The sequence below is a fragment of the Semicossyphus pulcher genome, unplaced genomic scaffold, assembly GCF_022749685.1.
Source record: "Semicossyphus pulcher isolate SPU_LCO1_2020_fin unplaced genomic scaffold, fSemPul1.0.p SCAF_12, whole genome shotgun sequence".
NCBI lineage: Eukaryota > Metazoa > Chordata > Actinopteri > Labriformes > Labridae > Semicossyphus > Semicossyphus pulcher.
The window spans coordinates 31,537,242-31,558,186 of record NW_027211626.1 but is presented as its reverse complement, the minus strand read 5'-3'; the positions used below and the strand labels follow the sequence as shown (position 1 = coordinate 31,558,186).

General features: G+C 43.3%; 1 protein-coding gene across 1 annotated transcript; it reads right to left on the bottom strand.

The window, feature by feature from the left end:
- Positions 1-47: 47 nt before the first annotated feature.
- papolg (poly(A) polymerase gamma) lies at positions 48-19,553 on the bottom strand. Its single transcript, XM_069658905.1, has 24 exons — positions 19,445-19,553; positions 17,827-17,988; positions 17,188-17,254; positions 17,005-17,086; positions 16,180-16,289; positions 14,831-14,884; positions 14,340-14,451; positions 13,094-13,183; positions 12,850-12,988; positions 12,677-12,749; positions 11,254-11,374; positions 10,819-10,903; positions 10,427-10,480; positions 9,246-9,365; positions 7,127-7,236; positions 6,755-6,876; positions 6,515-6,672; positions 6,200-6,408; positions 3,558-3,760; positions 3,359-3,439; positions 3,224-3,283; positions 2,826-2,929; positions 2,615-2,715; positions 48-2,017 (listed from the first exon to the last, which is right to left on the bottom strand). Exons 1-24 carry the CDS (start codon positions 19,459-19,461, stop codon positions 1,842-1,844), a joined length of 2,610 nt encoding a protein of 869 aa, XP_069515006.1. The 5' UTR covers positions 19,462-19,553; the 3' UTR covers positions 48-1,841.
- Positions 19,554-20,945: the final 1,392 nt, after the last annotated feature.

Sequence of the window (20,945 nt, the reverse complement as noted above, 5' to 3'; positions counted from 1 at the left end):
GCAGTGTACACACACTGTGTGAAATAAATGAGACCGAAAGCAGTAGATAGTTTTTTGGGGTTTAATGGTGTACAGACTAATTTAAAGGAAGTGATAAACACATAGAAAAATACCCTTTGAATACAGTTTAGAAACAAACATCTACACGGCCTGTCTGCGTCAACGAGCCGTCAGAAACTGATGAAGAGTTCATTCAAAGAGACCTACCTGCTATGATGTTATTAAAAAAAAAAGATCACATGTTACAAATATGCAAATATAAATAAAGTGATAAGAAAACCCCGGTAATGAAGGAGAATATGTCTCTGAAAAACTCTTCTCTGTACAGTCAGTCTCCAAACCTGCTCTGACGTGGAGGAGGAGGAGGAGGAGGAGGAGGAGGAGGAGCAGCAGCTTGTCTTTATATCTGAACACCAGCTTCAGGAACACAGAGGAGAACAACCTGTGCCCCCCAGATGCCGTTTAAGAACCTCCACAGGAGGCGCAGAGGGTCAACACCCGCACAGGGACTTCTGTCCACACAAACACAACCAGCCATGCACACGCACACAGTCAAACAACACACACGCAGTCTATTGACATGCACGGTAGTCAAACACGCATGCACAATCAACAGCACACGCACGCGGTCAAACATGCGCAGTGGTCAGACATGCAAGCGCAGTTTAACAACGTGCAAGCGCAGTTTAACAACGCGCACACGCAGTTCAACAACGCGCACACGCAGTCAAACACACACGCGCACGTAATCAAACAATGCGCATACGCAGTCAAACAACGCGCACATGCAGGTAAACGGCCTTCAGGTCGTCTATTTGGAGAAAAATACTTGATACTTCTGACCAAGAAATGTTGCCGCTCCAATGCGCACGCACGCACACACGCGCACACACACACACACACACACACACACACACACACGCGCACACACACACACACACACACACACACACACACACGCGCACACACACACACACACACACACACACACACACACACACACACACACACAGCTGAGTCAGGGACAGGCTTCATGGTGACCTGGGGGGCTCTACCTGTCCCTAAGCCCTCCTGACGTACTGCAGGTAAACTTCAGGTGATCATTGAAGCTCACACACTGCCTGTCTCACCTGTCTGACAGGAAGCTTTGAACACACCTGAACAGGAAGCAGAAACCATGAAGCACCTGCAGCAGGTGAGACACTGACAGGGTTAATGTTGTGATATGATTCTAACTGAAGATCTTCATTATGGGTCATCAGGCTGATTCACCTGAGGAGGTGTGTGTCGGCGGGCCCCTCCCCCTCCTCCCCTGTGTCGTGGTCTGTCATCCATCCCCCTGAAACTGAATCAAACCTTTACAGTGTTTACAAAAGTTCCAGACTCGGCTTTTGGACGAGCGATAGAGAAAAACAAAATATTACAATTTTTTAAACTTTTTTCCTTTTTAGATAAAACTACAATAAATGTTCAAAAGACTCAACAGCCATCTTTGCTTCTTTTTTAAGACAAAAGTTATGTACATCAACATTTACTGTACAGGTGTGTGTTCAGGAGACAGCGTTGAGCACGAGCGTGTGCGTAACCGTCGATCATGTTCTGTTTAAAACGTGTTCACTGGAAAAAGAAAGAAAGAAAAACGTCTCCGTCTGTATGTTTACACTCCGAGAGGAAACTCCTCCTCACTGGTAAAGGTCCTGCTGGGAGCTAACAGCGCTAACACAGCTAACAGAGCTGACTGAGGAGACGTGGACACACTTCCTGTCTCTGGGTGATGTCATAGCCTCTGTATCTGTAAGCCCCGCCCCCTCTCTGTATGGGTCCAGTATGTTGTCACATGTTCAGGCTATATGGATCCTGGCCTTCTCAGTCTCCTTCAGTCTCTTGGCCTGCTCCTCCAGGGAGGGGGAGTGGGGTCTCTTAGAGGCAGCTCCGTTCAGCGGGTCGGCCCCTCGGCTCACCAACGTGGGGATGGAGCTGCCAACAGGGGGCGCCGTGAGTTTGGATGTCACGTTTTCTACAGAGAGGAAGAGAGCAGTGGAAACGAACAGTGAATTCTCATGTAGTAACTTAAAGGTCTTATTAAGGACAAAGGAATAGATGTGTAGACAACATGTTTAATGTTGACCTTTCTGTGAGCAGGTTCAGAGCAGGGTTTAAATCCCCTTAAACAAAACGTTTCTGCACCGACACTGCATCTCTGCCCCGGAGGATCACAGCTGGTTTAAAGAAACAATCAGCGGTTTTTTCTACCTCATTGTTCTGAGAGCTTAAGACATGTGTGCAGCTCTGTAACAGATCAGAGAAAGAGACTGCAGCTCTGTTACAGATCAGAGAGATACTGCAGCTCTGTTACAGATCAGAGAGACTGCAGCTCTGTTACAGATCAGAGAGAGAGTGCAGCTCTGTTTATGTGAGACCTCTACCTGCAGCTGTCATCAGACCCATGCTAGTGCTCTAGTTCCAGTGAGCCACGTGAATTTACATTTCAATAATTTCTACACCTCTCTTTAAAATGTTTCAGGCGTTTTAACAGTTTCCTCTGACAGATGATGCTGATGAGCACCTGTGAATTAGCATAAGTGATAACTGACTGATAATCATGGACACTCACTGGAGCCGATGACAGGAATGGACATGCCCTTCTCTTCTCCGGCAGAAGGAGTGTCGGTGGGGAGGCTCCCCTCGAACACGGGGGGCTTGGGAGGTGTAATGCTGCATTAAAACGAAGCACACAGAGTTTAAACATTAGAACACGTGTCATAACAGTTTGTGGAAAATGGAAACAATGAAAACAGTTGTTTTCTGGGAAGACAGACGCTCACTTGTGGCGGTTCAGAGCCAGTTTGATGGAGTTCTTCACCACCCGACAGCTGTTACTGGCCGGGAGAGGAGAGGAGGCGTCTGGCAGCTCCATGCTGGGGAGTCTCTGAAACACACATACACACACACACACACACACACACACGTAATGTTCATTAACTGTTCATCAACTTCTGTACAACATAAAGGTTATTTAATGTTAATGCTTTAACTTTTATTGTTATTAAAGTAGATTACTCTAAAAACACACACACACATAGTAACAATCCATCATGTAAAAGATACTTTAGCAACAAGCTAACACTTCCTGTGTTCATGTCTGATTTATCAATGATGTGTGTTTAAATAATCTAAAAACAAAGGGTTGAACCAGCAGGTCTGGCAGAGTTGAGGAGGTCACCTGTGTTCTCGAGGTATCGATGGTTGGAATGGGTTTAGCCTTTGATCCAGAGAGGGGGGTCTGATAGTGAACAAAGACAGCATGTTAATGTTGGTGTGGGACGTTTAACACACAAACACAGGTAATAACACCTACAGTATTGTGTCCTTCTGTGTGTGTGTAGCTGTCAGAGGGAGGATACGGCTCCTTAAACGTGCAGTCATCACTGGACACGGCCTGCAACACACATGGTTAAAATACACAGTAAACTTACGTTAAATCGAACACATACAGCCTTTTGGTGAGGAACTGTTACATTAAATGAAACATATATATATAATTTCCTGCTGGTCACCTCAGAGTCTCGGAGCCTCTTGGCGGGGTCCTCCTCTGTAGGGGAGTGGGGTCTTTTAGCAGTAGCTCCGTTGAGCGAGTCCTCCAGGCCGTTGTTCTCCTCTCGGGGGCTGCTGGCAGCGTTGGGCTTCAAGTCTCCGCTCAGCACCGAGCTGATGGAGCTGCTGGGTGGAGGGGAGGGGGGTTTTGTTTTCACTGAAGACTCTACAACAAGAGACAGGAAGACAGAAGACATCAGGGGGATTTGGTTTAAACTGACCATATACAGGTCCAAACACACGTAACACGTATGTGAGGTTTACAGTGATCACGTGTTCAGTACGTAAGGTTTGGAGTGATCACGTGTCGGTACGTAAGGTTTACAGTGATCACGTGTCGGTACGTATGGTTTACAGTGATCACGTGTTCAGTATGTAAGGTTTACAGTGATCACGTGTCGGTACGTATGGTTTACAGTGATCACGTGTTCAGTATGTTAGGTTTACAGTGATCACGTGTCAGTACGTAAGGTTTACTGTGATCACGTGTTCAGTATGTAAGGTTTACAGTGATCACGTGTCAGTACGTAAGGTTTACAGTGATCACATGTCAGTACGTAAGGTTTACTGTGATCACGTGTTCAGTACGTAAGGTTTACAGTGATCACATGTCAGTACGTAAGGTTTACAGTGATCACATGTCAGTACGTAAAGTTTACAGTGATCACATGTCAGTACGTAAGGTTTACAGTGATCACGTGTCAGTACGTAAGGTTTACTGTGATCAGGTGTTCAGTATGTACGGTTCACAGTGATCATGCGTCAGTACGTAAGGTTTACAGTGATCATGTGTCAGTACGTAAGGTTTACAGTGATCACGTGTCAGTACGTAAGGTTTACAGTGATCACTTGCCAATACGTAAGGTTTACAGTGATCACGTGTCAGTACGTAAGGTTTATAGTGATCACTTGCCAATACGTAAGGTTTACAGTGATCACGGGTCAGTACGTAAGATTTACAGTGATCAGTTAAAGTTTGTCTTTTGTCATAGGTAGTTTGTTCTAATCTGGAGTCTGTCTCTCTTACAGCTCGTGGCGGGTTACTCCAGTATTTTGTTCCACTTACTGACAGCACAGTGTGTCTAAATGTGGTGCTCCTATGAGGCAACTCAGTGCCCTCTAGTGGTGGCTCTGGTGTCAGCCATGTTTTATATTAATTCTTAATAAAGGCATTGGCTCAGTGAGAGTGTGCCTGAAGACAGCCCAGTGGCTTCTCTCCCTCAACAGTTAATTTATTTTTTCTGGAATGTGATAAGAGTGAAATAAGAGTCTTAATACTTATACAGCTGTGCTAAGTCATTTGCTGGTCTCAGTAATGTTACTCCTATTCTTAATGAACAGTTAATAAAATACTTAACGCAGTGTGGAAGGTTTTAGATTCTCTCACACACTTTCAAAAAAGACCCCACGTATTCAAGTGATGAATAATGCGAAACTCCGTCCTCAGGTTCATCTCTGTTTATTAAATATTTACTAAGAGACATGAAAGTCAGTCCTAAACTCTGTATCTGTATCTGCATACAGCTGAATATTTATTTTTTTCAGATGCATTATATGGTCATCTATATTTAATGTGAATAAAACTGGTCCAAGAATAGAGCCATATATACAGTACTGTGCAAAGGTTTCAGGCAGGTGTGAAAAAATGCTGTAAACTCAGAATGCTTTCAAAGATATAAATTATAATATATAATATAAATGATCAGTGAGCAAAAAAAAGAAAAACCTAAATCAAATCAATATTTGGTGTTACTACCCTTTGCTTTCAAACCAGCATCAATTCTTACAGGTACACTTGCACAAAGTCAGGGATTTTGTAGGATTATAGACAGATGTATGATCAACCAATTATACCAAACGGGCGGTAATGATCATCAATTTCACATGAAGGTTGAAACACAGTCATTAACTGAAACAAAAACAGCTGTGTAGGAGGCTTAAAACTGGCTGAGGAACAGCCAGAACAAAGGTTCCTTGCAGGTTTGGGGCTGCATTTCTGCAAATGGAGTTGGAGATTTGGTCAGGATTAATGGTGCCCTCAATGCTGAGAAATACAGGCAGATACTTATCCATCATGCAATACCATCAGGGAGGCGTATGATTGGCCCCAAATGTATTCTGCAGCAGGACAACGCACCCAAACATACAGCCAATGTCATGAAGAACTATCTTCACAGCGTGAAGAAGAACAAGAAGTCTTGGATGTGATGATATGGCCCCCACAGAGCCCTGATCTTAACAACCTACCAGCCGAGTTCCTTCAAAAACTGTGTGCAAGTGTACCGAGAAGAATTGATGCTGTTTTGAAGGCAAAGGGTGGTCACACCAAATATTGATCTGATTTAGATTTATCTTCTGTTCATTCACTGCATTTTGGTCATTGATGGAAATAAACTATTAACACTTCCATGTTTGAAAGCATTTTTAGTTTTCAGCATTTTTTCACACCTGCCTAAAACTTTTGCACAGTACTGTATATACAGTATATATTTTATGTTTGCCATTTTTCATTATAGTTACTTATAATGGGGAGGTAAGACTGCTGTAATTCTTGCCATACTCTATATATTCAATCTATGTAATTATCAGTGTAAAAATGACTCACTTGAACCGATGACCGGGATGGACATGCCCTGGTCCTGAGCAGCTGGAGATGCAGCCTGACCTGGACCTTGTGCAGGACCTGGTTCTGGACTTGGTGCAGGACTTGAAGCAGCAGTTTGTGCATCAGTTGGTTCATCAGCAGGTGCAGCAGCTGCTGCAGCAGTGGGTGCTGGTGAACCCTCCACAAAAAGCTGTTTGGGAGGGCTGACGCTGGAAAACAGACAGAAAACATTAAGCTTGAGTTAGGTCGGATGTGTATTACAAAAGAACATGACAAGGTGTTTGAATCATTGAAACACAGACAGGTGTAATGTACCTGTCCTCTGTGTCAGATGCAGGCTTGAAGGGTTTTGCGGTGGGGGAGCTGAAGGGGGTCCCCGAGTCTGTGTCTCTGGAGCTGTCCAGGTGACTGCTGTCCAGAGAGATCCGCTTGGAGCTGCCGCCATTAGAGCTGCGGTTCAGCTCAGCAATGCTCTGAGGAGCAGAAACAAACATGTTAACACAATAAAAGCACCACATATGAAGCATGATGAAGGCTTTAATAAAAGATCCTCACCCTCTTCTTCTTCTGCACCAGCTCTGGAGGAAGGTACTGATGCAGCTGCTTCTTCTTCACGTGTGTCGCTTCAATCTTCATCCCCTCCTTCAGCATGTTGATGTTGTTGGCCTGTCTGTACACTGCACACAGACACTTCTTTATATTTTGCATGTTAAACACTCACATTATACGTACAAGTGTGGGAATATTGGTCAAACTTGGTCCCTGACCTCCTGAATTTACATGTTTTAATATAAAATTGTTTATCCAACTAATCAGCTGTTTCCTCCCCTGCTGCGTGACACAGATTAACAGATACTGTCCTGTGCTGCAGCTGCTCCGCTCTCATTGGTCTGTCTAACCAGCAGGGGGCGCTGTGAGGGGACCTACCTGTGTCTGTGAAGGACTGGATGTCGTAGGTCAGGTCGATGTTAACGCTCTCTGCGTTCTCCACCTTCTTGAAGCTGATCCCAATGAACCACATGGACACAAAGTCGTTCCTGTTACAGGGCGAAACAAATGAATAAAAGCAGATGTATGAGCTCTTTTGCTTTGTAACCTAAACAGACACTAAGGATTTAGACACCAACACATCAGACACCACAAAGATAACTTTGTCTCCCATAGCTCTATGTGACGGTACAGAAACACATGGGAGACGGGCAGACGATCATTTAGGCCAGGTATAACAGGTATTATTGCATGTCTAATAAAAGTTAGTAACATTCTCCTGATATACCCTGAGTAATGTCAGAAAAAAACACTGGCTATAGTGCCGCTACCTCTTTCCTGTGAATTTATTTTATATATATTTATTCCTAAAGAGACCTGAGACTTGGATTTGCAAAAAGTGTCTTGTGACATCTCCGAGTCACAGAGTCACTGATGACCCGACAGGTGTGCTGTTCTGGGGCTGGTAAAACCATGTCAATAGAGTTCGTTAAAAGAGTCTTGCTTCAAATATTCAAATAAGTTTCAAATATTGATACAAAAGTTATGGTTTGTATAATTTCACAAAAATGTTTTGGGTGATTAATAAATGGTGTCATCATGTAGTTTGTCCAGCAGAGGGCGCTCTGACACCATAGTTCACTTTGCTCTCAGCATAACTGAGCTGATGAATAAAGTATAATAAAGCAATATCACATGAAAGGGAGTGATGTTGTGCTGAATATCATAATGGCGGTGATTCGGCCGTAGGCACGAGGCCGCAGTGGTGCCCACAGAGGCTGAGGTGGTGAACGAGAGGAAGAAGTGGTGAGCGAGAGGATGAAGTGGTGAGCGAGAGGATGAAGTGGTGAACGAGAAGATGAAGTGGTGAACGAGAGGATGTAGTGGTGAGCGAGAGGATGTAGTGGTGAATGGAGGATGAAGTGGTGAACGAGAGGATTTGAATTTGAGGATGAAGTGGTGAATGGAGGATGAAGTGGTGAACAAGAGGATAAAGTGGTGAGCGAGAGGATGAAGTGGTGAATGGAGGATGAAGTGGTGAACGAGAGGAAGAAGTGGTGAGCGAGAGGATGAAGTGGTGAATGGAGGATGAAGTGGTGAGCGAGAGGATGAAGTGGTGAACGAGAGGATTAAGTGGTGAACGAGAGGATTAAGTGGTGAACGAGAGGATGTAGTGGTGAGCGAGAGGATGAAGTGGTGAACGAGAGGATGAAGTGGTGAATGGAGGATGAAGAGGTGAATGGAGGATGAAGTGGTGAGCAAGAAGATGAATTGGTGAATGGAGGATGAAGAGGTGAATGGAGGATGAAGAGGTGAACGAGAGGATGAAGAGGTGAACGAGAGGATGAAGAGGTGAACGAGAGGATGAAGTGGTGAATGGAGGATGAAGAGGTGAACAAGAGGATGAAGTGGTGAATGGAGGATGAAGAGGTGAACAAGAGGATGAAGTGGTGAACGAGAGGATGAAGAGGTGAATGGAGGATGAAGAGGTGAACGAGAGGATGAAGTGGTGAACGAGAGGATGTAGTGGTGAGCGAGAGGATGAAGTGGTGAACGAGAGGATGAAGTGGTGAATGGAGGATGAAGAGGTGAATGGAGGATGAAGTGGTGAGCAAGAAGATGAATTGGTGAACGAGAGGATGTAGTGGTGAATGGAGGATGAAGAGGTGAATGGAGGATGAAGTGGTGAATGGAGGATGAAGTGGTGAGCAAGAAGATGAATTGGTGAATGGAGGATGAAGAGGTGAATGGAGGATGAAGAGGTGAACGAGAGGATGAAGAGGTGAACAAGAGGATGAAGTGGTGAATGGAGGATGAAGAGGTGAACAAGAGGATGAAGTGGTGAATGGAGGATGAAGAGGTGAACAAGAGGATGAAGTGGTGAACGAGAGGATGAAGAGGTGAATGGAGGATGAAGAGGTGAACGAGAGGATGAAGTGGTGAGCGAGAGGATGAAGTGGTGAACGAGAGGATGAAGTGGTGAACGAGAGGCTAAAGTGGTGAATGGAGGATGAAGTGGTGAGCGAGAGGTTTAAGTGGTGAATGGAGGATGACTCACTCGTTGCGGTTCTCCTTGGACCCGGGAAAGGACTGAGGGTTGACATGAGCCAGCGTGATGTACTCGTTCCTCTCCAGGTTTCCCACCAGGACTCTGATCTTTGACTCCACCAGCCCGATCCTGACACACATATTACACACACACACACACACACACACATATTGTTTTTTTTATTTTGTATAAAGTAACACTGTTTACATTAGGGTAATGCTGATTTAACTAAGTCATCCAAGGCTTTTGTATTGAAAACATGTTAACCACTGCAGACAGCAGGGGGCAGCAGAGCGCATGTTGAACGGGACTGTCATGATGAAGAAGCTGTCGGAAGCTTGTCATTCTGGCAAGACTGACCAGACGAACAGCAGCAAGTTTTCTCTGCTCATTATTTCTCCTGTTTCATAGGTTGGTAATGTGTATAAATAAGCAGAACACAGTATTGTTTCTTAAATATTTCAGCCGTGTTAATGATGCCCTGTTTAGTTGTTGTGCTAATGCTAGCTTCTCAGGCTCTGCTTTAGAGAAGGCCTTGTTGTTGCCGTTGGTAATGGCGGATGTTATTTTTCTTTGGGCTTAGACCCCAGCTTCCTGATGAATGTAGAGCTCCAAGTTTATGTTTACAGCTCCCGTGCTCTTGGTAAGGTATGCATTTAAAGTGTTTTATTGGAATTCTGTGTTTAAAATGTGTTGTGTTAGTCTGAGGTCTTTCATATAAATGGTTAACAGTTAACAGGACTGAAAGTACAGAACTAATTTATATATATTTTTTAAAAAGGGTTTATATTCCTACATAATAAGTCATAATATTGATTGTCTAGCAAATGGATTTATTTGCCTATCGAATAATTGACAAATGTGTTTTACTGTCTATTTTTTGATGGAATTTGTTAATTTTTGATGAATTTGTTGAGATGGAAACAATAGACTTTGGAATAACTGAAAAGTAGAAAAAAAAGGGAAAACAAAGCAAATGTGTGGTCAGTCTTGCCAGAATTTATTCATAAACAGACGAACGGCAGCAAGTTTTCTCTGCTCATTATTTCTCCTGTTTCACAGGAATATAATCTGTCTGCATGCCCAGTGTACCTGGGCCTGTTACACCTGCTGTTTTTGATGAGTAACATTCAGTACATTCACTCTGATCACTGTAAATCCTCTCAGACGTGCCGTCCTGTCACACTCACCATTCTAAGTGGTTTTCTTCTGTGGACGCGCTGGCAGTCAGGACGATGTAATGCCTGCAGCACAAACAGACAATCGCTCAGCTGTCAGAGGAAAAAAACAGTGACCGACTGACCTCTACTGACCTCAGAGAGGATGAGTCATATATATATATATATATATATATATATATATATCTATAGAGATATGTATATATAGATGCCCAAACAGCCTGCACCCCAAAAACCCTAAGCTGCAGATATATACATCAGAAACATCTCCCCTGACCCCACCATGATACATGAGGTTATCATTTTTAAATATGTAATATGTAACATAAAACAACGGGGACAAATGTTTGTTACAGTGAGATGTTAGCTCTGAGCAACCAGACCAGGAAAAATCTAATACCTACTTGTACTTTTGGAAAAAGTTTGGAGGTTCAAAGAGTTTTGGCCATTCTGCTTTTCCCTGAAGAATCTCATCTGTGACGCTGAGGCCTGAGAGCACACACACACAAACATCAGACATGAAAAGTCAGGTGCAGACTTATTTAGACTTTGACTAATAATAAGTGAGAATAACAGGCACACAAAGCGTTTCATCCTGCAGCAGTGAAACAGGTTGTAATGTCTGCAACATAATCCTTGATGGATCAAAGTGCGTCCACTAAAAGTTCTTGTTGTTTCCACTGACAGGCTCAGATTGTTATTCTAAGTGTGTGACAACATGACAGAAAGTACATTCTACTGTCTCTGGGTATAAAACCTCCTCTTTAACACAAAGGTCCACCTCTAGGGGTCCCGTCTGTGATGTTGACAGACACATACAGTAATGCAGGGTGTAATACCATATTTGAACTCTTCGCTCATGATGGTGCGTGTTGACGTGGAGACGTTGTAGGTCGAGTTCTGCTGGGGATAGGCAGGTGTGATGATAGGCATCAGGTGGTATCTGTCAGAGGGGTTCACCTAAAAAAAGGCACAGGTATGGTTCACCAACACGTCACTTGACTGTACACACTGAGGCAGCTGCACGCTGAAGGCTCTGCATGTTCCCCTCCAGTGATGTGAAGCACCAACATGTTAAATAAGACGTCAGTGCAGACTGCAGCAGAGCATTAGCATCAATAATTAATGACACCATAATGTTACTGACTACTGTTAGTTGTATAAATAAACAGCACTATTAAACCTTAATGTTAGACTGAGCCCCAATGAACACATGAGCTGGGAGTGCGGGACAGGTAACATGTGAGCATGTTTGATAGTTAATGAACGGTGTCTGTGCCGTCTTCTGTCTATAAGGATCATAACAAACTCTGTTTACAGCTAACATGTGACCTGGGGATCCAATCTCAGGTGGGCGCCTGTTCACACCTGCTGTTGGACCTGTTGACTCACACGCAACTATGCAGGTGTGCTGCAGGTGTAGCCGCTGTAGGACCCATTCAGGAGCACATCCACCTTGGATCTGTCCACATATGTAGCCACAGCGTTCACATGCAGCAGCATGAGCTGATGACAGGAACATACGCACTAAAAGCCGCATTGCATAACTCAACATCTGCGTTGCTCATCCCACGACATGATCCGTCACGACAGCGGTGTCCTCAGCATGTTTACAGGCAGGTGACACACAGGTATCTTCTGCACAGCGATCAGTTCCCTCTGTGATCTGGTAAAGAGCTGCACTAAAGTGATAGCAGACTTATTGTAGGCGGAAGACAAGAAACTGGAGAGGTTTCCTTTTGCACGAAGCAGCAAGTGTCAGCAGGTTACTCAATGACCTCGTTAACACCAGGTGCACACAGGGCTTATAATGAGCCATCTGTCTGACTGAAACATGTTCGCTGTAGAGACAAACATGATACAATAATTACAACAGCTGGACATTTGCATTTCTATGTTTGTGATCACTTTCCATAGTGTTCACAGCCTGACAGAGGAGTGAAAGGTGTCCTTTAGAAGACGTCCTGCACTGCACACACAGGTCTGTGACTGCACTGTGATCTGACTCTCAGATCTGCTGTGTTATTTCATTGTAATGCACATTTACATAACGTGTGTGTGTGTGTGTCCATGTCCATGTAGGAGGCCTCTCAGGCTGCAGGCCTCCCCCCGCAGAGATAAGGACTCATGATAGAGGCTGATCAATATCCAGGTCACATGAGGAGGGAGGGACCAGGAGGAGACATACATGTACTCTTTTAACCCTGTCAGGACAGTGACACCCACACCCACACACACGATGAGGGGATAGTTCACACTCACTCTGGGGTCCCACACAGGTAGATTCAGGTTACTGTCCTCAGGCTGTTTCAATAGGACAGGATTGGGCCACTCCCTGTTGAATGAAAGGACACATGTAGTAAATAGAACTGTGAGTGGAGCAGAGCCATCATGGGGAACACACACACATAATCACATGAGACTTCAACTCTGACCATTTGGAAAAGACCAGGAAGAACTTGTGGACGAGCGTGGCAGCCACAGCGTTGGGATAGAGCTGGCAGGTCCGGGCCACCAGCATGGCCCACGACACCCCGCCCAGAAACCCCAGCATGTTGGAGTAGATCCCCCGCCCTGCAGACACAGCAACATCAGAATACACTACACCTGGAGGGAACACCTTTAGCTCTGTAACTCTGTAATGTAAAGTGTAACATCTTGTAATCAGAGTCCACCTACGTTTGGCCCACAGTTTGATGGCTCTCAGCGTCAGCCTGAAGTTCTCTTTGTTTGGCACAAGGTACAGAATCTCATCAGTCACTCGACAACCTGCAGACAAAACATCACACACATTAACACAGACAGGGTGATAGAGGCATGAATCCAGACAGCAAAGTGTGAACGCTTCATAAAACTGAAACCTGAGCACGCTAAGCTAAACGTTTATGCACCTCAATAAACCATAAGAACTGATTAAAGTGATACAATCATTGTTTCCGGACACGTTTTAGTTTCTGACATATTCTCAGTTTGGTCTGCAATAGAAATTTGGTCTTACGTCCTTTAACTAACGCAATTGTGTTGTGCAAAAGTGTAGTAGTCACATTGCAGGAGGACCTGAAGCATATCAAGCTGCCACTTTATTTCACTTAAATGAAGACAAGCTGGTTTATTAATGACTATCGACAGTAAAAGTCCGTCTGATGTCACAGCAGAGCAGCTCTTCGTCACAGCACAGAGTGAACTGACGCCGTGCAGCAGGGTCGACGCAGACGTTTAGTTACATGAGGCAGCTTTTGAGTGAGTGCATTCCAGTTATCAGCAGTTAACACTGCGGCTACACAAATGGACTGTTCAACACCTGCAGCACACACACAGCAGGGAGGTTGGTGTGTCGACAGGAGGCAGGAGAAGTGGGGCTTTCGCTCATAAAGTTACCGTCAGCTAGCTGAGCAAACATACATCTGAACAGCGATAGAAACAGTAGACGACACACCCTGTAAATAACACACCTGCAGCCCACAAGTCTGTTTGTATCTACTGTATGAGGAAACGTGTCGCTCATGAGCTCGCTCTCTTTTTCACCAAGTGTGGTGGTGGTCCGTGTTTTGTGAGAAAAGACTTTTAATAGTTTTATATAAACATGAAAACACCAATCATTCATCTGGTATATCTGGTATATCTGATATAAAACGCCTCCTATCTGTAAAATCTGTAAGTTTCATGAGTTATGACTGCATAGTCTTTATTTTAGATCACTTTAATCAAACAATGCTGCTGCCACTGTTTCACAAACAGAACCTAAAACCAGAAGGCTCGAGGTTTTACGTTTGTATTTTAGACAGTTTAAAAAGGATTGTGTAACAAACAGTGAAAAGAAACGTGTTGTTTAGATTCACCTGCACTTTGAGCTTATTCTGTTCTATTACTTATTACATATCAGCTCCTGTCCTGAGTATGATCTAACAGAGTCCCTGCAGTGTACCGTTCAGGGAGCGGATACAGCGGATGTCCAGGTTCCTCAGGATGGAGTCCCCCCTCAGGTCCAGGTTGTCTGGGATGGATTGTAAGGCCAGTCGGGCAAACAGCAGATCGATCTGTCGGGCAAACATAGAAACATGAGACATCCATATTCTTCTTTAATCACCTGGACTGCTCATGGGAGCTGAAGCTGCTGCTTCTTACAGTCAGGCCATTTAAACATGTCTGCCATTCTTCAGTCACTTGATGTGTCTGACAGGAATATGAGCTTCATATTATTCTATATTTATGTTTTAATTTAGATCAATAAAGCAATGACAACAAATAAACATCATGTTGAGCTTTAAAAGGCTGTTGGCAGTTGGGACAAAAGAGTGTTTCTCTGGAAATCAAACATCATTTTGTGTCAGATACAGTCAGAGACGGTCTTTAAGTCAGTCTGACCAACACATGTCCACAGGGCACCCATGTTATTTCAAACAAACTCATACTAACCTCTATGCCGTCAAATTTAAACTTTATCACGGGTACAAAAGCGTCCTCGACCGCCTGTGAAGAGATACAGAGACAACATGAGCAACAGGTCTGAGACCAGCAGAGGTCATGATCCACAGGCATGTAGAGTGATGCTTCAGAGGACCCTGCAGAGCTGTGAGTTCATACACAGCTGATCACACATAAAGGGGAAGTTAAGTTCACAAAACATCAAGTGTCACTGATGGAAACTCAACGTTCAGCTCTAATATGGATCCTTCGGTTAGAGTACACACAGCAGGGACACTGTTCTTCTGATCAAATCAGAGAGGAGGGATTGATTTCAAATCTACAAGAAAACACTTCAACTGCACTCCCTCAGGGAGAGAGAGAGGGAGAGAGAGGGAGAGGGAGAGAGAGAGAGAGAGACCTTAGACCCTAGCCTTTACATTTCAGTTTAGTGAAGTTATGGAAGCAGAGTGCACCAGCTGGGCATACTCTTGGCTGTAACCTCACGTCCAACTCAGAGCTGAAGGTTACTACAGACTTTAAATTACGCCCTGTGCACCAGTTAGACTTAAGTTAAAAGGAAAGAAACGCGGCGTTGTCCCCGCCCTGCAGGTGCTGACTAAGCTCAGATTTGTGCCAGTAGGGCCTTTCAGAACAGACATTATAAATGTACATTGGACACGGCATACTTGACCGTTTATGTTTCCTCATTTCACTATCCGTAAAATATATTTTTCTTGACTTGTTTTGTTATCCATATCTCCTGTCGATCATGAAAGCAGTTAGCGAGTGGAGATGTGTGTTGCTTGGTAACAGTCACCTCTTTTCGAGTGTTCACGTGGACGCATATCATGAGACCGGGGGCAGCATACGACCAGTGTCAGTTAGCTGCACTGGTATAAATTCCAATCAACAAATCGGTCATAGCTAAGTCGGACATCAAAGATAAGACCTATTTTTTTTACGCCCAGCTGGTGCACTCGGCCCTGTGAACTGTAGACAAAGTCCTTGTTTACAGTGACAAACAGAGTAATCGCTGTCTCATGCACTACTCCTCCGCAGGTTGAAAGTGCAACATTACGCGTATCATATATTAATTTTTGGACAAAATTATTGTAGGGACAATACAGTAATTTCCCAATTCTACGCCCTTGATACAGCATGCCTATCAATTGTTTTTAAGCTAATCAAATGCAGACAATATTTGACCGTAATTTCACCCATTTGTCGGGAACATTGAAAGCTTCCAGGACACGTGGACCGGCACAACGGAAACCCTGCACCTGACAATACAGGCATTGCTACCTCTGAATACTGAGCTGAACAGATTAAATGCAGCATCTTTAACATGTTACACTCACCCTGAGGTCTTTGATCTCTTCGTGCTGTTTGAACTTCTCAAAGAAAGACTGGAAGAAGTCGCTTCTCTCTACGTGTCGAGGAGCCACACACAAGGCATCGATATCAGCGCCTGGAACAGACGGGCACTTTAAAGTTGGAGCACAGGAGGCTAAAGGGCTTGAGGAGCCACACGATGAGGACGCTGAACAACATTTCATTAGTGTTGGATAAACAGGAGTTGCTTCAGACGGAGTCGAACATGTTCAGGAGGCCAAGATGTACACATTTTAACTTTTCACTTCCACAGAATTTAACATCAGACACACTGTGTCTGCTCAGTGAGCTGGTTCACACCTGCTCTCTCCGTAGAACCTTTCAAGTTCAACCTACCGAGCAGCTTTTATTGATCCACATGTGCAACAAGCACAGACCACTGAGCAGGTTAATGAAGAACAAATCACTGAAGTCATCAGCTCCATCAACAATCTGTTGATAAGTTTGAAACATTCAGAACAATAAATAGTTTTCATGGTGTTGCTTAACAGCAAAAAGCAGCAGTGCATTTTCTGTTGTGTGAATTCTCTTCAAAAGGCAGGGAGACACTTGGAGCACATTCACACCTGCCCTCTGTAAAGTGTTTACAGCTCTTTACAAACATCCTATCTGTGGCAGAGGAACATGACAAAGGCCTCCCGTGCTTCAGTGTGGTCCGAGTGAGCTTTACAAAAACAATGACACAGCCTGCTCAGAGGGACGACTGCTGAGTGACTGAACTGTTTACAGCCAATCACACAGTTTACAGTTTAATGCTGTCTCACAACTGCAATAATAACGAGCAGACAAACCTTTGGTGTGAACTCCGAGTCTGTACGAACCAAATGTAAATATCTTTCCTCCAACACAGCTGATCACCGAAGGAGGAAGGTTCTGTAGAGCACACACAGTGAGGTCAACAGGAAGCTTTGAAGTGTCTAAATATACAGTATAGTCACCATAACATCAGTAAACACAGCTTCAACAGAACCTACCTTTAATTCACTGATCTCTGCGATCCATTCTTTCACAAAGTTATTCAACTTCCCCAAAACTGCAAGTCTGAAAGGAGGTTACAGATGTTTCATTCACAAGCTGCCTTTAGAAAATAACACTTACAATACAGAGAGAATGATACAAATACAACATGAAATCAGCACCTGACAAATGCAGTGTAAATGTTTGCTGTGGCAGATGAACAGTCAGATCACCTTTACAATTAATCTGTTATTAATATTTTTAAAAGCAAACTGGGAATAATCAGGGATCAAGGTAGCATGATGTATTCTACAATTCTCCTGTCAGGTATCCCTGACTCAGTGTTTACACTTCTTTCACCAGATACATTTCTGAAGCGACAGAAGAATAGACTGAAGCCAGAAGAAACACTCAGTGAGCTTCGACAGAGACAGGTGAGTTCAAACCCTTCATCACTAAGATACACTCTTCATAAACATGTGAATCAAAGCGTTTAAATACCACAGAGACATGGACACATAATATACAGCACACAGCAGACTTATAATAGATACAACCACCAGACAGGCTTATATTACAGGTGTTTCTGAGTACATCAGTGAAAGGTATGCAGATAGAATGTTGAATATACAGTATGTACTCATGCTGTTTCTCACCTGTGGTTCAGCTCCTCTTCGTCTTCAAACACCCCAAAGGGCTTCATAGCATCACAGAGCTTCTTGGTGTACTGGTGGTCTATTTCTCGTGGGGGGGCAAGGCTGATGGCGGAGGTGATGCCGTAGTGTCTCTGAGGCTGCTGCTGCCCGCCAGGCATGGTGCTGCCGAGAACCAGGACACAACAGCTCACTACTGCACATCCAAGTTACTGTGTTCATCACCTCATCCACACGTTACCGTGTTCATCACTTCATCCACACGTTACCGCGTTCATCACTTCATCCACACGTTACCGCGTTCATCACTTCATCCACACGTTACCGCGTTCATCTCTTCATCCACACGTTACCGTGTTCATCACCTCATCCACACGTTACCGTGTTCATCACTTCATCCACACGTTACTGCGTTCATCTCTTCATCCACATGTTACTGCGTTTATCACTTCATCCACACGTTACGGTGTTCATCCCTTCATCCACATGTTACGGTGTTCATCACCTCATCCACACGTTACTGTGTTCATCACTTCATCCACACGTTACTGCGTTTATCACTTCATCCACACGTTACTGCGTTTATCACTTCATCCACACGTTACGGTGTTCATCCCTTCATCCACATGTTACGGTGTTCATCACTTCATCCACACGTCACTGTGTTCATCATTTCATCCACACAGTCAGTGTGTTCATCACTTCATCCACATGTTACTGTGTTCATCACTTCATCCACACGTCACTGTGTTCATCATTTCATCCACACAGTCAGTGTGTTCATCACTTCATCCACATGTTACTGTGTTCATCACTTCATCCACACGTCACTGTGTTCATCATTTCATCCACACAGTCAGTGTGTTAATCATTTCATCCACATGTTACTGTGTTCATCACTTCATCCACATGTTACTGTGTTCATTACATGCGTTACATGTCATCGTTTCTCCAAACTGCTTCTTATATAATGATCAAACCTAGTAAGCTAAGCTAAGCTAACATCAGCCTTCATGTGTATGCTGTTATTCTCTGTCCTTCTGTCTGTTACTGATGTAAACATTCAGATACACGCTCAGATAGCATTACTGATACAACATAGCATTACTGATACAACATACACATTAATGATGGTGTATAAAGATGATATTATAATTATTATCATTATTATAACTGTGCACAATTACTATGAAAATTATTGAAAGAAAACAGCAGAAACGTGTTTAAAATGTGAGCCTGTTCCGTCTCAGCTGGCGGGGAGCTAACAAACAGGCTACAAACAGGTTGTTAGCGCTAACAAATTAGCTAATTTAGCAACTTAGCAGACGTTGGCCTGCTGCTTTGACGAACTGGATTAGTTTGAATTGATGACTCGCCTTCGTGTAAGACTATATAAAAAAACTATCAATATCAAGTGGTTAAATTCGTTAATTTTGTTGGACAAATTTATTTTCTTGTAACCCAACAAGCTAGCAGCTAGCTCTAAGCTAGCGGCGGCTGCGGGCCTTGTTTGGTTGTTGTGACAGTTGGCTAACGTTAGCTGTTAGCCTATTCTTCAGCACTGTGCTCAAGACGGTCAGAGACATTGATAAATGTAAAATATGTCGCGTGCATGACTTACCTCGACATTTCTTTCATGACACTGTGGAAAGCTCGCGCCGTTTTTTCTGCAGTAAACCCGTCAAAAAGCCGGAAAAGTCCGCAGGTGGAGCTGATAACAGCCTCGACCTGATTACAACAATGGTCACTTTCCAGAGAGCAGTTCAAACCTCACACTGACCCGGAAACACTTCTTATAAGAGACCGAATCAGCTTTTAACCCCGACACAATACTCATAACTCATCATTTAAGAAACGCACAGGGGGGTTAAAGATGCTAGCACCTTTACCAACTGTTGGGCCTTTTTAAATATTCACAACTACAATAGTAACGGTGCCGCGTGAGGCACGCGCACGCTCAGCCACCATCATCAGGAGTCACCCTCTAACAACTATTCGGCGCATACCAATTAAAAATCAAGTAAAATATTTGGGAATTACTATTTCTGAGGATTTATAGAGAGAAAGCTAATTTTTGAAATATCCTGAAGAAGTGTAAAACAATTCTGAATACATGGTTACAAAGGGATTTATCGATATTTGGAAGAATTATTCTCTCAAAAATGGAAGGTCTGTCGAAAATTATTTCCCCGGCTTACTCTCTGTCCCTGATAAAATAATTTAAACGATCAAACAAAATCATTTACATTTTGTTTGGAAAATATTACTATATTAGAAAGAGTGACATCATTAAATCACTGGAGGAGGGGGGTTTGAAAGCCATTGATTTCGATCCCATGAATGGTTCCTAAAAATTAAAATGCTTACAAAACTTCATAAATAAATATGAAAGCGTTTGGTTTAATCTCCCTTCAAAAATCTTTTTGGACTTTGGAGGTGTAGAGTTTTTGTTAAAAAGTGATTTTGAGATTAGTAAACTGCCAACCAAATTATCTAAGTTTCACCAACAAGTCCTCCATTACTGGAAATTGATTTTTAAACACAATTTCTCTCCCCACAACACACCAATCTGGAATAATAGATGCATCTTGATAAAGAAGAAATCATTCTACCATAAAGAATGGATGGATCAGGGGATATGGTCTATTTTAACATCTGATTGATGACAGAGGCAATATATTAAACTATACTGAGTTGTAACGTAAATACAATCTAACATGCACTAATAGGGAATATTGTGCTGGAATGAAAGTGATTCCACAAGCCCTTATTCATACAATCAAGGGATCTTTATTGTACACAATGACCATAACTGTATCTGTTATTTATAACGAGAGATAAGATATCCTTTTCTCTGCTAAAAATTTGCTTTCCAAAGAATGTTTTCCTTCACCTTTAAAAAGGGGGTATATAATGGCGGGATACTCTACCATGGCTTCTAAAAGAATTACATGTGGATATATCAAATTCCCACCCAAATCTAAAGAAGTGCACTTTGAAATAATAAATGACATCTATCCATGCAGGGAATTTTTGCGATTGAGATTCAATATTGACCTTATTGAATGTACATTCTGTAAATCAGGAATAGAAACATTGGACCATCTTTTCTTTTCATCTAA

Bases quoted from the DNA above. Each gene is read 5' to 3' on its own strand.
- papolg (XM_069658905.1), bottom strand. The intron at 10,481-10,818 runs GTAGGTATTAGA...TTTGTGCTGCAG, and splicing joins AACTTTTTCCAAAAGTACAA to GCATTACATCGTCCTGACTG. The intron at 9,366-10,426 runs GTGAGTGTGACA...TATGTGTGTCAG, and splicing joins GAAGAAAACCACTTAGAATG to GATCGGGCTGGTGGAGTCAA.